General features: G+C 45.5%; 1 protein-coding gene across 1 annotated transcript in view; it reads left to right on the top strand.

Annotated features, from left to right (window-relative positions):
• LOC112107412 (protein PRRC2C) overlaps window positions 1-14,692 on the top strand; it is a 112,921-nt gene that overhangs the window by 16,660 nt on the left and 81,569 nt on the right. Inside the window, exons 2-4 of the mRNA XM_026656194.1 lie at window positions 10,965-11,132; window positions 12,583-12,760; window positions 13,842-13,951. Of these exons, the coding sequence (XP_026511979.1) occupies window positions 11,018-11,132; window positions 12,583-12,760; window positions 13,842-13,951 (403 nt within the window). The 5' untranslated portion in view covers window positions 10,965-11,017. The remainder of the gene's footprint in view (window positions 1-10,964; window positions 11,133-12,582; window positions 12,761-13,841; window positions 13,952-14,692) is intronic.

Here is a 14,692-nt window from a genome sequence, read left to right as displayed (position 1 = left end):
CCCACATAAAATGCTCTAAGTGCTCTAGTCGGCGGACCGCATCCACAGTACCGAGGCTAGCGTCGACTTCCGGAGCATTGCACTGTGGGTAGCTATCCCACAGTTCCCGCAGTCTCCGCCGCCCATTGGAATTCTGGGTTGAGATCCCAATGCCCGAATGATGCAAAACAGTGTCGCAGGGGGTTCTGGGTACATGTCGTCAGGCCCCTCCCCCTCCGTCACAGCAACGGCAGACAATAGATTCGCGCCTTTTTACCTGGGTTACCTGTGCAGAGAACATACCACGGCAAGCATGGAGCCCGCTCAGCTCAGCTCACCGTCACCATATGTCATCTGGGTGCCGGCAGACGTGGGACTGCATTGCTACACAGCAGCAGCAGCTAACTGCCTTTTGGCGGTAGACGGTGCAGCATGACTGGTAGCCTTCATCGGCGATCTGGGTGCTGGCAGCCGTAGGGCTGCATTGCACCAGCCCTTGCCTTTTGCCTTTTGGCAGTAGATGGTTTATTACGACTGGTAACCGTCCTCGTCGTACAGCAGTGGCTGTCAATCATGGGCACCTGGGCAGACATGCTCAGTCCAGCAATGATGATGATGGCTATCAGTCGTAGTATGCCATTTTCTGCCAAGCGCCCTGTTGGATCATCGCGCATTAGCAGAGTCTTCCCTGAGCAGCAGATCGTGCAATAGGCCTGAAGGCTACTGCCAAGCGCCCAGTATTTGCTGTCAAGCACCCAGAAGATGCCGAGGGCTATCAGTCATGCTGCACCGTCGTCTTAAGATGTAAAAAATAGATTTGTTCTGTATTCATTTGCCCCCTCCCTCCGTCAAATCAACGGCCTGCTAAACCCAGGCTTTTGAGTTCAATCTTTCGGGGGGGCCATTCTGTGTGACAGTTGTTTGTGTTTCTCCCTGATGCACAGCCACCTTTCTTGATTTTAATTCCCTGTACCTGTACGCCATGTCGTCACTCGCCCCTCCCTCCCTCCCCGGTCAGTCAGATACTAGTTTCGCGCCTTTTTTCAGACCAGACGCCATAGCTAGCACTGGGATCATGGAGCCCGCTCAGATCACCGCGGCAATTATGAGCACTATGAACACCACGCGCATTGTCCTGGAGTATATGCAGATCCAGGACATGCCAAAGCAAAACCGGGACTAGCCGAGGAGGCGATTGCAGCGCGACCACGAGAGTGATGAGGAAATGGACATGGACATAGACCTCTCACAAGGCACAGGCCCCAGCAATGTGGAAATCATGGTGTTCCTGGGGCAGGTTGATGCCGTGGAACGCCGATTCTGGGCCCGGGAAACAAGCACAGACTGGTGGGACCGCATCGTGCTGCAGGTGTGGGACGATTCCCAGTGGCTGCGAAACTTTCGCATGCATAAGGGCACTTTCATGGAACTTTGTGACTTGCTTTCCCCTGCCCTGAAGCGCCAGAATACCAAGATGAGAGCAGCCCTCACAGTTGAGAAGCGAGTGGCGATAGCCCTGTGGAAGCTTGCAACGCCAGACAGCTACCGGTCAGTCGGGAATCAATTTGGAGTGGGCAAATCTACTGTGGGGGCTGCTGTGATCCAAGTTGCCAGGGCAATGAGAGACCTGGTGATATCAAGGGTAGTGACTCTGGGAAACGTGCAGGCATAGTGGATGGCTTTGCTGCAATGGGATTCCCAAACTGTGGTGGGGCCATAGACGGAACCCATATCCCTATCTTGGCACCGGAGCACCAAGCCACCGGGTACATAAACCGCAAGGGGTACTTTTCAATGCTGCTGCAAGCCCTGGTGGATCACAAGGGACGTTTCACCAACATCAACGTGGGCTGGCCGGGAAGGGTACATGATGCTCGCGTCTTCAGGCAGTCTGCTCTGTTTCGAAAGCTGGAGGAAGGGACTTTCTTCCCGGACCAGAAAATAACCGTTGGGGATGTTGAAATGCCTATCGTGATCCTTGGGGACCCAGCCTACCCCTTAATGCCATGGCTCATGAAGCCGTACACAGGCAGCCTGGACAGGAGTCAGGACCTGTTCAACTACAGGCTGAGCAAATGCCGAATGGTGGTGGAATGTGCATTTGGGCGTTTAAAAGCGCGCTGGCGCAGCTTACTGACTTGCTCAGACCTTAGCGAAAAGAATATCCCCATTGTTATTGCTGCTTGCTGTGCGCTCCACAATATCTGTGAGAGTAAGGGGGAGACATTTATGGTGGGGTGGGAGGTTGAGGCAAATCGCCTGGCTGCTGATTACGCGCAGCCAGACACCAGGGCGGTTAGAGGAGCACAGCATGGCGTGGTGCGCATCAGAGAAGCTTTGAAAACGAGTTTTGTGACTGCCCAGGCTACGGTGTGAAACTTCTGTTTGTTTCTCCTTGATGAACCCTCCGCCCCTCCCCCCCCCGGTTAACTCTACTTCCCTGTAAACCAACCACCCCACCCTCCCCTACCCTCCCCCCTGCGAGCACCACTTGCAGAGGCAATAAAGTCATTGTTACTTCACGTTCATGCATTCTTTATTAATTCATCACACAACTAGGGGGATAATTACAAAGGTAGCCCGGGATGGGTGGGGGAGGAGGGAAGGAAAAGGACACACTGCAGTTTAAAACTTTAACTCTTATTGAAGGCCAGCCTTCTGATGCTAGGGCAATCATCTGGGGTGGAGTGACTGGGTGGCCGGAGGCCCCCCCGCCGTGTTCTTGGGCATCTGGGTGAGGAGGCTATGGAACTTGGGGAGGAGGGCTGTTGGTTACACAGGGACTGTAGCGGCGGTCTCTGCTCCTGCTGCCTTTCCTGCAGCTCAACCATACGCTGGAGCATATCAGTTTGATGCTCCAGCAGCCGGAGCATCGACTCTTGCCTTCTGTCTGCAAGCTGACGCCACCTATCATCTTCAGCCCGCAACTTGCTCTGTTCATCCCGCGATTCAGCACGCCACCTCTCCTCTCGTTCATATTGGGCTTTTCTATAATCAGTCATTGACTGCCTCCACGCATTCTGCTGTGCTCTGTCAGCGTGGGAGGCAGTTTGTAGTTCTGTAAACATGTCATCACGTGTCCTTCGCTTTCTCTTCCTAATCTTCACTAGCCTCTGTGAAGGAGAAATATTTGCAGCTGGTGGAGGAGAAGGGAGAGGTGGTTAAAAAAGACACATTTTAGAGAACAATGGGTACACTCTTTCACGTTAAATTTTGCTGTTCACATTACACAGCACATGTGCTTTTGTTACAAGGTCGCATTTTTCCTCTTATATTGAGGGCCTGCCGGTTTGGTGTGAGAGATCACTCACGCAGTGCCAGGCCACAGATTTCAGCTTGCAGGCAGCCATGGTAAGCCACAGTCTTTTGGCTTTTTTAACCTTCTTAACATGTGGGAATGGTTTCAAACAGTAGTGCTCTCATTTCCCATACCAAGCACCCGTTGGGTTGGCCATTTAAAATGGGTTTGCAATGTAAAAGGAGGGGCTGCAGTTTCAGGGTTAACATGCAGGACAAACCCAACTAATTCTCCTCCCCCATACCCAATTCTCTGGGATGATCAATTCACCCCTCCCCCCACCGCGTGGCTAACAGCGGGGAATATTTCTGTTCAGCAGAGCAGGAACGGGCACCTCTGAATGTCCCCTTAATAAAATTGCCCCATTTCAACCAGGTGAACGTGAATATCACTCTCCTGAGGATAACAAAGAGCGATCAGGAATGGATGTTGTCTGCATGCCAGCAAACACCGGGACCATACGCTGCCATGCTTTGTTATGCAATGATTCCAGACTACGTGCTACTGGCCTGGCGTGGTAAAGTGTCCTACCATGGCGGACGGGATAAGGCAGCCCTCCCCAGAAACCTTTTGCAAAGGCTTTGGGAGTACATGAAGGAGAGCTTTCTGGAGATGTCCCTGGAGGATTTCCGCTCCATCCCCATACACGTTAACAGACTTTTCCAGTAGCTGTACTGGCAGCGATTGCCAGGGCAAAATAATCATTAATCATTAAACACGCTTGCTTTTAAACCATGTGTAATATTTACAAAGGTACACTCACCAGAGGTCCCCTGTGTGCCCTCAGGGTCTTCGGTGAGTTCGGGGGTTACTGGTTCCAGGTCCAGGGTGACAAACATATCCTGGCTGTTGGGGAAACCGGTTTCTCCGCTTCCTTGCGGCTGTGAGCTATCTACATTTCCTCCATCCTCCTCTTCCGAACCCTCTTCCCTGTGTGTTTCTCCAGTGAGGGAGTCATAGCACACGGTTGGGGTAGTGGTGGCTGCACCCCCTAGAATGGCATGCAGCTCCGCGTAGAAGCGGCATGTTTGCGGCTCAGCCCCGGACCTTCCGTTTGCTTCTCTGGCTTTGTGGTAGGCTTGCCTTAGCTCCTTAATTTTCACGCGGCACTGCTGTGCGTCCCTGTTATGGCCTCTTTCCTTCATGGCCTTGGAGACCTTTTCTAATATTTTGCCATTTCGTTTACTGCTTCGGAGTTCGGCCAGCACTGATTCATCTCCCCATATGGCGAGCAGATCCCGTACCTCCCGTTCTGTCCATGCTGGAGCTCTTTTGCGATCCTGGGACTCCATCACGGTTACCTGTGCTGATGAGCTCTGCGTGGTCACCTGTGCTCTCCACGCTGAGCAAACAGGAAATGAAATTCAAACGTTCGCGAGGCTTTTCCTGTCTACCTGGCCAGTGCATCTGAGTTGAGAGTGCTGTCCAGAGCGGTCACAATGAAGCACTGTGGGATAGCTCCCGGAGGCCAATAACATCGAATTCCGTCCACACTACCCCAATTCCGACCCCCTAAGGCCGATTTTATCGCTAATCCCCTCGTTGGAGGTGGAGTAAAGAAACTGGTTTAAAGGGCCCTTTAAGTCGAAAGAAAGGGCTTCGTCGTGTGAACGTGTCCAGGCTTAATTCGATTTAACGTGGCTAAAGTCGACCTAAACTCGTAGTGTAGACCAGGCCTCAGGGACAGCACCATGATAGGAGTCTCATTCCAGCATCCTCCTCTTTATCATAAGCTGTTGGTGGGGGAGTTGACATCTTACCTTCGCATTGCTGCAAACATTTCTCATCTCCCCCTTTCATTTCTGTCTTTAGCATGTGTATGCTCTATCTCCGGACTACTAGAACGTAGAAAGCTTACTGGACACTTTAATATGAGGTGATGAGAAGTGTGTGTGTGTGTGTGTGTATATGTATATATGTGTGTGTGTGTGTGTGTGTATATATATATATATATATATATGTATATATATATATATATATATATAAAACCCGCCATTCTGTGGGAGAAATGTGAGAGAAAATATAGAGGAAGTAACTAAACTACAAAATGTAGGGGATAGACTATCCTTAAGAGATATTACATTCAGATAAACTCCTCTACATAGGCCACTTTCAAGAAAAGGGACTTGCTAGAGGCATTCACATCCTCCTAATAGTTGAAGGAGCTTCTTTATATGGGATTCACCTTTTGTGGTTTTCTATAAAGAGAAGACAACCCTTTGCATGTGCTGCAAGTTCTTCCTTGATTAGTCTGCAGTTAGTCTTAATCTTGCAAAGTGCAAAATTTAAAATATTTTCTAAGAGTTAAGTTGTTCTCTAGTGTATTCATGTTTGGAAGGTTTCCTTCCCATTTGGGGGAGAGAGAAATTTCATTTAAATGAGCTTATTTTCTGGACCACCATTCTGCAATAATCTATGGCCACAAAATAATGGAATATAATGGGGCCTTGATATGGTGTGCTTTTACATACTAGAGGGATCTCAGAGTACAGGAGATATACATATCATAATACCCTGTGCTTTAACTCTGGACCTAAATAAGTGACAGAAAACTTATTGTAATCTGAAAAATAGTATAGTATAAAGTACAGTAACTTCTGTAGGCTTAACTGATGAAAATTTATTTGTATAAGTCTTATTATGACAGTTAACTTTTATGTCCTAACTTATTTGTTGACAGTATTAAGTTTAAGTGGCTGAAAGTACTATCTTTGCTCCAAAAGTTAAGGAGCATAATGCCTTATGTAATTGTGCAAATGGTAACTATAGTGACCCGAAATGGTTCACTGACCATATTAAACTTCTTTTTTGGATGCAGTGAACCCTGCCTGTTGCTATTACTTCATTTACTGTAGCACATCCCTTTCCTTCCTAACAGGTTAATTATTTAATTTTAGTGAGTGATTAGAGAATTAAAATTGCATGCTTCTGCTTTCCTGAGGGCATGCAGCCATCGCATATCCTTTAATTAACTGATTTGTTTGATATTGTGATTCAGATGTCTAATAACAGATTGGCATAGTTTTCTCTTAATGGATGCACATTTGATAGTAAATATTAAAAGTTAACTAATGGAGATCAAATATTAAGCAGGCAAGTTTTTTCATTGATTAAAAGTACAAATGTTAGCAAGGACTAACTTTGAAGAAGTTGGTGTGCCGAATGAATCTAAAACCCTCAGCTGAGCATATGTTTATATGTACTTAATACATCCAGTGTATGGCACTATGGAGCATGACTGCATGCAAAAATAAGAGCAGAGGTTGTGTGGGTTTAGGGCCTGGTCAAAATTTTTATCTTAGAAGTCCATATTCTTTGGCACTCAGTTGTATGCCTATACTAAGTTAAATATGAAAATGTATTGACCGACCTAATTCAAAAAGTTTCCCACGGACCAGGTTTACTGAGGAATCAGTTTAATCATCATCTTCATGCAGCTTTTAGTTGAACTTAAATATAACCAACCATGGCAAAATACATAATGTAAAAATAAACATAAGGCAGCATAGAACAATCATCTATGGCACGTTAACAAAATCAGTATAACGACAACTTAAATACAGAGTTTTTATGCATTCCCATAAAGCTTTAATAGTCATTCTAGCAAGAATTGCTGTTAAAGTTGCCTAACTGTTGCTGTTGTAATTCCCTGTTTTCACTAAACCATAACTTTCTGTAACTTTCACTTTATAGATTAAAGTTTTCCATCTGTGGTTTCTGCCCAAAGGGAAAAGTTTTTGGAGAGTTTGAGCAAAAACTTTGCATTATTTTAAATCCATTCTCTGCTATGATGCCTACAAGTTACTTCTGGTATTGGTTAGGCAATTGGTGATGTGAGACTTATTTTTCTGCTAAACTCTGTTAATTTCATTACCTCATCCTCCCACTCCCCCTTTTTGTCTGCTTGTTTGATTATACAAAGTATAATTTTAAAAAAATCCTCATTTTTGAGCAGTGCTGCAGCTAAAATGGTGGTTTGAAAGTTGAACTTTGGCTTGGAAATAGCTCTCAATGAAGAGCAGCGTGAATCTTGGTAAAGAGGAAATTAGTTTTTAATTAGACTATTAGGATAGATGAGTACTTGAGTACATTGAGCACAGTACATTATTGCTAGGGTTAAGTGCATAACTATACAGCATTTTCTGCTCACCTTGCCCTGATGGCTCCTTCTGGGAGATTGATTTGGGAACCTGGTGTGGCAGCTTCCTAACCACAAGTCTGTAAAGGCTTGCAGGAGATGCCTTCCAGTAGTGCTAGTGTTCTATTGGCCTTGAGAGTAGAGATGATTCTTAAGCCTTTGAAATGTTGCTTCCTTTTCTGCAAGAATAGCTACCATTTACATGGCTGTAGGATCATCCATCAGATTGTGCCAGGCTTCACTTAGTTGGCTCAGCTGTGAAGTGGTGTCTGCAACCACTCTGAGCAACATGTAGCCTTCTGGTGAGCATGGGAAGAACCCAGAAGGAGCCATCAGGGCAAGGTGAGCAGAAAATGCTGTATAAAACAGATAAAATACATAGGAGGAAAAGAGAGAACATACTCTGGAAAAGGTTAGAAGTGGATAGAAAAAAGTGATACTGCTAACATTGCCTGTGGCATGTTGGAAGAGGATACGAAGGTAAGGGCCGGGTAACCTCTGAGGGCCTATGATCTGTGCAATAGGCTTTTACCTGCTTTTTAATTTCTGGTAAAAGGCTATTTCAAGAGTTAAATTTGTTATTTATACAAGTTATGGCAGCTGGGTGTAGGGCAGGGGTGGGCAAACTTTTTGGCCCGAGGGCCGCTTCAGGTTTCAGAAATTGTATGGAGGGCCGGTTAGATGTGGCAGGCGTGGCCCGGCCCCTCCCCCTATCCGACCCTCCCGCTTCTCGCCCCTGACTGCTCCCCGAGACTCCTGCCCCATCCAACCCCCCTGTCCCCTGACCGCCCCCGGACTCCTGCCCCATTCCCCCTCCCTGTCCCCTGACCACCCCCGGACCCCCTGCCCCTAACTGCCCCCCTGCTGCCCCATCCAACCCCCCTCTCCTTCCTGACTGCCTCCCCCCCCGAGACCCCTGCCCCATCCAACCACCCCTTCTCCCTGTCCCCTGACTGCCCCCGGAATCCCCACCCCTGACTGCCCCCAGACGCCCATCCAACCCCTCCTCTCATTCCTGACTGCCCCCCGGGACCCCTGCCCCATCCAAACACCCCTTCTCCCTGACCGCCCCTGGAACCCTTGCCCCCATTCAACCTCCCTGCCCTCTGACCGCCCCGGCCCCTGACCACCCCCCGAACTCCTCTGCCCTCTATCCAACCCCCCTACCCCGTTCCCTGCTCCCTTACCGTGCTGCCTGGAGCACCGGTGGCTGGCGGCGCAGGTGCACCATGACATGCACCGCGCAGCACAGAGCACTGGTTCAGGCCAGGCTCTGCAGCTGCGCTGCCCCAGGAGCTTACCGCTGCATCGCTCAGAGCATTGTGCCAGTGGCGCAGTAAGCTGAGGCTGCGGGGGAGGGGGAACAGCAGGGGAAGGGCTGGGGGCTAGCCTCCCCGGCCAGGAGCTCAGGGGACAGGGAGAATGGGCCCGCGGGCCGTAGTTTGCCCACCTCTGTTGTAGGGGGAGGACGTAGGTTACTGAACATTGAGCAAGGGCATGTTAATTAGCATGTGAATATTAATTAAACTTTCCCTGAGTGTTGAAAAATGGATAGGTTGGATAACAGCATCTCTTACATCACAGCTTGGTCATGCACATGCCATATTTCCAGTTTCACTAAGATGAAATTATCTGTATAAAAGTGTTTCACTTAATTGTATGCTCGCTGGTGTGGAACACAGGCAACCACATCTAGCAGGAACACTGCCACTTAGGGACGCATTCTACATTAAAATACACTAAACACCAGTGGCCCTGTTGCAAGATCTTCACGGTATGTCGTATTTGGGATAACACTTTTAGTTATCAGTCCTGATCTTTACTGTCAGATAGCCCTGAAGAAGGAATAGCATAACTGGTATGAACTCCCAGACCACAGCACTTGCAGCTCAAACCCATCATGTGGCAAAAAGAAGACAGACTAAGCTAGTAGGCCACCATAGAAGCTCGTAGAAGGGGACCAGTGAAATAGTAGCTGCTTGTTGTGTTATGGGCGTAAATCACTCCAATTCAGCATTTCAAGACTGAGCTGGGGATACTGCCATCTCTCTTCTTATCTCCTTTTCTTTTCCTTTCTGGGAGGAAGGTGGGTGTTGGTGACTTGGGGGGCAGAGGTTGAGAAAAATTTTAAGTGAGAAAGGACCCTGATGTGAAGAACTTCTCCTGAGCATAGGAGACACAGCCAGCTACTGTAACTACTTCTGTGGTTCCACATACCATCTAAGTTCCTGCCCCCTGAAAACAACCTTGTTTAGGACTATTAAGAGTGAAGATAAAGCTTGCTGATTAGCCTTGCCCACTTAAGTTGCTTTGATCTGAAGGATGTGTACATTTTTGGAGGTACCCGTGGCTTTGAGAACCATAGAGTCTTGGTCCATACACAAACGCATCCACAGAAAGCTTCTCCCTCCCTCTGCTGACAGGATTGTAGCCAGTGAGCTGTGCATCCAGCATAGAGCAAACATACTTTGACAAGAATTACTGACCTCTGCGAGGGAGGAGGTACAGGAGCAGGAAAAATTGGTATTAGTGTACTAATGCTTTTCCTGAAGCCTTTGGGACAAAATGAAATAGTTATGTTTCCCTATGTGGAGCTCCACTGAAGGAGTTTTCCTTCCCTTAACACAAAGCCTGCAAGCAAGTTCAGTTATGACCCAGGTTTTGGTAGGGAACAGACTGGTTGGTTCAGAAACTGGTTTGTTGTTGTCTCCATGATGGATCCTAACTGGGAGGAAGCTCGGTATCAGGAGCTGGAGCTGTTTTTCTGAACCTCCAAATATTTCCAATGTATTGCACAGCAAAGTTGGGGGTAGCAACACTACTGACTGCTGGAGTGGGTGAAGTCACTGAACATGGCTGGTGAGGGGTGAAACTCTGTAGAAATGTTTTGGGGGCATTTGCCCTTTTTATAAGCAGTGCAGTCCATTCAGAATTCCTGAGAAACTCCTCTTCCAGTGGAAAATAATTCTTTCCAAAGGTGTGCATGCCCAAATTAAAACAAACAAACAAAAAAACACCCTGTTCTCTGTGGAGGCAGCGTGTGGGGAGGATGTGTTTGTTCAATAAACATGCCGGTTGGAATAGGTTTCATGTTCCAAAAAAGCACTCTCTTTCCATCCTCTGTGTTTGGGCAGAAGTACCAGGAGCAGCTCTCCTTCCATTATCTGGTATTGGGCAAAAATACTGAGAGCAGAGAATCCAACTCAGCAGGAATAACCAGTGCATCACTTGATCACTTTTGACTTACATTTTCCATAGGATTTTGTATTGACCAGAAGTTGCCCCTTTATAACTTAGGTAATTAAAAAGTTCAAATTGCTAAATCTGAAATCCTTTAAAATAGTTGCTTTCGTATTACAAAAATTGCTGAGTTTATGAATTTAATGCCTTCTAAAATGACAGTACCCAGAGTGTTCTAGGTGAAATATCGCTAACTTCCAATAAACCAAGAATATGTTCTCAATTAACTTGAGTATTTATGAACTTTTTATTTAAAAATGTAATATAGGATTTGATTTGAAATTGACTCTTCCTTTCTTTTATACTAAGATTGGTTTTGAGGGGTGAGCAGGAGGTACCAGACTCGATGAGTTTCCATCGAAATGTCGGAAAAGTCAAGCCAGAGCACAAAAGCAAAGGATGGAAAAACAAAGTATGCAACACTCAGTCTATTTAATACTTACAAGGGAAAGTCATTGGAAACACAGAAAACCACAGGTGAGTAAATTGAGTTGACTTATTTTTATGTTCTGTAACTCTGCTAGTAAGTACAGTTATATTTGAGATTGGTCATGTGGAGTATGTGATGTAAATGCAACAAGATGTCAAATTGTATGTTATAGAAAGCTGCTAGATGGAAAGCATGGTGGCAAAGGCTTTAGTTTTAATATTACTTATGGTTACTTGTAACATAGTTCTTCAATTTCGGGGGTCAGAGCACTCCTTCCATTCCTATAGTAAGTGGAGTTGTAGTCTTAAGGTATAAATAATACTTTATAAAAATATGGTTGCATTTTACTGTTGTCTACTTGCAGTCTTTGTAGCAATGTAATAAAATGGAGACAGCTAAGAGGAAAACAATGGTATGATAATAGCGTATTCACCTTTGTGGCTGTATTGTGAGCCTTCTGGTTCAGGGTATTGCCAATCTCCCCATACAACACAAACAAACTTTTTTGTTGAATTGGACTTAGTTGATCTAGTTCCTAAAGCAGAGATCTTTGATCTCCTGTTTTTTGCTGGATTTTGATTAATTGGTTCTTAATCCCCATTGGTGGAAAAAGTTCTGTTTCGCTTTTTTAACTAGTGAGACAAGGAATGGGTACCTTCCATTTCAGGTGCTCTGACAGAGCTACAGAGAGCTTGTGGAGTGTCTGTCTGCAATATGCCAGATTAAACCAGTGTAGTTCCTCTTTCATTAACAGTAAAGTTCATCATATTGTTTCCCTAATATGACACTCAAATTCCCTGAGAGCCTTGAATTTTAGGTCTGAATTGAACCAGGCAAATGTTAAAAGGAATGTTGACTGTTAGTTATATTTTTAAGTTACCATTCTATCTTTGAAGACCCTCTTTTAAGTATGTTTAAATGGACATAGTTAACTTTGAAAATTTTATCTAATAATATTGCAGTTAATCTGTTCCAAGTAACCTCTGAGATTACTATAATTTGGAAGATGTTAGAAAATTTTTTTCAGTTTATTTGTGCCTTTGAATAGTATACGGTCACTTTCATTGTTTTGGTCAGTTGCAATTTCTCAAAGTGATACCACTTTCATTCCACGCTGTGGTGGGAAACCCATCTACATGTTCTTTCTGAAGTCCTGCAAAAGGATCTTTGCCATATCTAAAGGTTTTTTTTTTTTTAGTTTTGAAACATTTCTGTAAATTTGGGGCTCATATCATCTATTTTCAGTTTGATCCTGAGGACATCAGAATAAATTAGCTTCAGAACTCTTCTAAGCAAGGAATTTATAACTCCTGCTTGACAGTGAGATGTAGATTTCAAGGGACTTGCTTTTTAATCTTGAGTGCCCTTTTTTTTCTTTTTTTTTTAAATATTGTGGTAAAACAATTTTTTCTTTTACTAAATCTGTAGCTTTACATGAACATTGTGAATTTTAAGGAAAAAAGTGAAAATTAATGTTTTCTTCTTTTTGGCATACAGTTGCTGCACGCCATGGATTACAGAGTCTTGGAAAAGTTGCCATTTCACGGAGGATGCCTCCCCCTGCTAACCTCCCTAGTCTCAAAGCAGAGAACAAAGGCAATGATCCTAATGTAATCATTGTGCCTAAAGATGGCACAGGATGGGCTTCTAAACAGGAACAGCATGAGGAAGAAAAGTAAGCTACAACAGAACAACTTACTGATTTCATTCAGTATAACTTGTGAAAGTCCTGTCATACTGCAAACACCTTAATGAAGGCCAGAGGAAAAATAGGAAGTTGGTGGCTGTGTGACAAAGCCTAAAATGTCGGGATATTATCATAGAGGAAATAATGCCATGTTAATTGTTGGCAGGGAGGCTTTCACCACATGAGGCTGGTTGAAATGAATTTCATTATTCTTACGCTGGAGACAGTATGCCTACATATATTCCAAATGAAGAGCTATAACTTTTTCAGTGCTGTTCACAAATTTAACTATTATGGCTGTGTTTTTATCTATATTACAACTGTTTTCTGCCTCTCCTCTAGTAGTATTTCCTTTAAGTGTTAACCAGGTCTCAAGTCATTTAGGGATTCATAGGTTAAAACCAACACCTTTTCAGTCATCTTTTAAAAAAAAAACAAAAATTAAGCAAAATTCTGCTTTATTTTAGATGTAATTTTGTATCCTATCTAGTTTAATTGCTATCTTCCTGTGCACCAAAATACTGCAAATATAATATTGAAGTCTCATCTTGGCAGCTGTTTCTTACATAACATCAAATCTCACTTAATTTACTGACCATAGATCTTCATTATTCTGGTATTACTTCTCTCATCGCTTAAAGGGGGGAGTATAAAGGGATGGGAGGCAGTGACTAATAAAGTACTTACATTTACCTTTGAGTGGTGTCATCTTAAGTATTTTGATGCATGGCTAAACAGTAGCAGATATTGGGTAAACATAATTCAGTTTTATGTCTTACAATTTGCTCAGAAGAGAAGACTTGTAGAGTAAATTACTGTTCATCTCCAGAATGTTGCGTCCATATCAGGATTTTAGGACATAGCATGACAATAAGTAAACCTGTGTTCATACTGGGTGTACAATTGTGTTGCAGATTAGGACTTCAGTTCCTAGTTCTTCCAATGCCATAATTATCACAGGCACAAGTGAGCAGAATAAGTTAATACTTCTGACAAAATTGCTCATTCTGTCCTGAGAACAAATCTCTCCTCCATCCGTGAAGAATGATTGCGTTTCTTTTCATTTCAGACAACCAGAAGTGCCGCAGACACAGCCAAAACCTGTAGTTCCTGCTCCTCCAGAAGTAGCTCCTGTTGCCAAATCATGGGCCAGTACCAAGCAAGGTGGGCAAGGCGATGGTAAGTGAAGTTTAAAGTGGAGGAAACCCAGGCTGGCCCAGTAGTCTAGTATTTGTGCTTGGCACTGCTATGTGGGAGATCTGGGCTCAATATTCTTTTGGTCCTGTCTCTTGTTCCCTAGGACAGCAGGGGCTGAGAGTGTTGTGAAGACAACTTCCTTGCCTCTAAGGTGAGGGAGTGCCTTGTCACTCAAGTGAATCCCTGAAGCCAACTTAGCAGTAGTGTTATTGATTGGCTTCACAGGGAATTTTACAGCCCTCCTTTGCTGGCGTTCCTGGGGAAGATGATGGCTGGGGTGCAAGTCCTTGAATATGGCAGGGTTAAGAGGGGAAGGAAAATAAAGAAATCCTCAGCCTGTGGCAGGGATGTGTGTAGCTCTTCTCTGGCATGGGAGGGGGAACAGTAAACACCCAGTGGTCAAGCTAATCGTGTATATCAGGGGTCGGCAATGTTTGGCACGCGGCTCGCCAGGGTAAGCACCCTAGCGGGCTGGGCCAGTTTATTTACCTGCTGACGCGGCAGGTTCGGCCGATCGCAGCCCCCACTCACCGCGGTTCGCTGTCCCAGGCCAATGGGGGTGACGGGAAGCGGCGCGGGCGAGTGATGTGCTGGCCGTGGCTTCCCGCTGCCCCCATTGGCCTGGGACGGCAAACCGCGGCCAGTGGGGGCCGCGATCGGCCGAACCTGCCGCGTCAGCAGGTAAATAAACTGGCCCGGCATAAACCAAAAATCTGGAACCAT

The sequence above is a fragment of the Terrapene carolina genome, unplaced genomic scaffold, assembly GCF_002925995.2.
Source record: "Terrapene carolina triunguis isolate 2854851 unplaced genomic scaffold, T_m_triunguis-2.0 Scaffold212, whole genome shotgun sequence".
NCBI classification, from domain to species: Eukaryota; Metazoa; Chordata; order Testudines; family Emydidae; genus Terrapene; species Terrapene triunguis.
The sequence above is the reverse complement of the archived record's forward strand: the minus strand, read 5'-3'. Positions and strand labels throughout refer to the sequence as shown.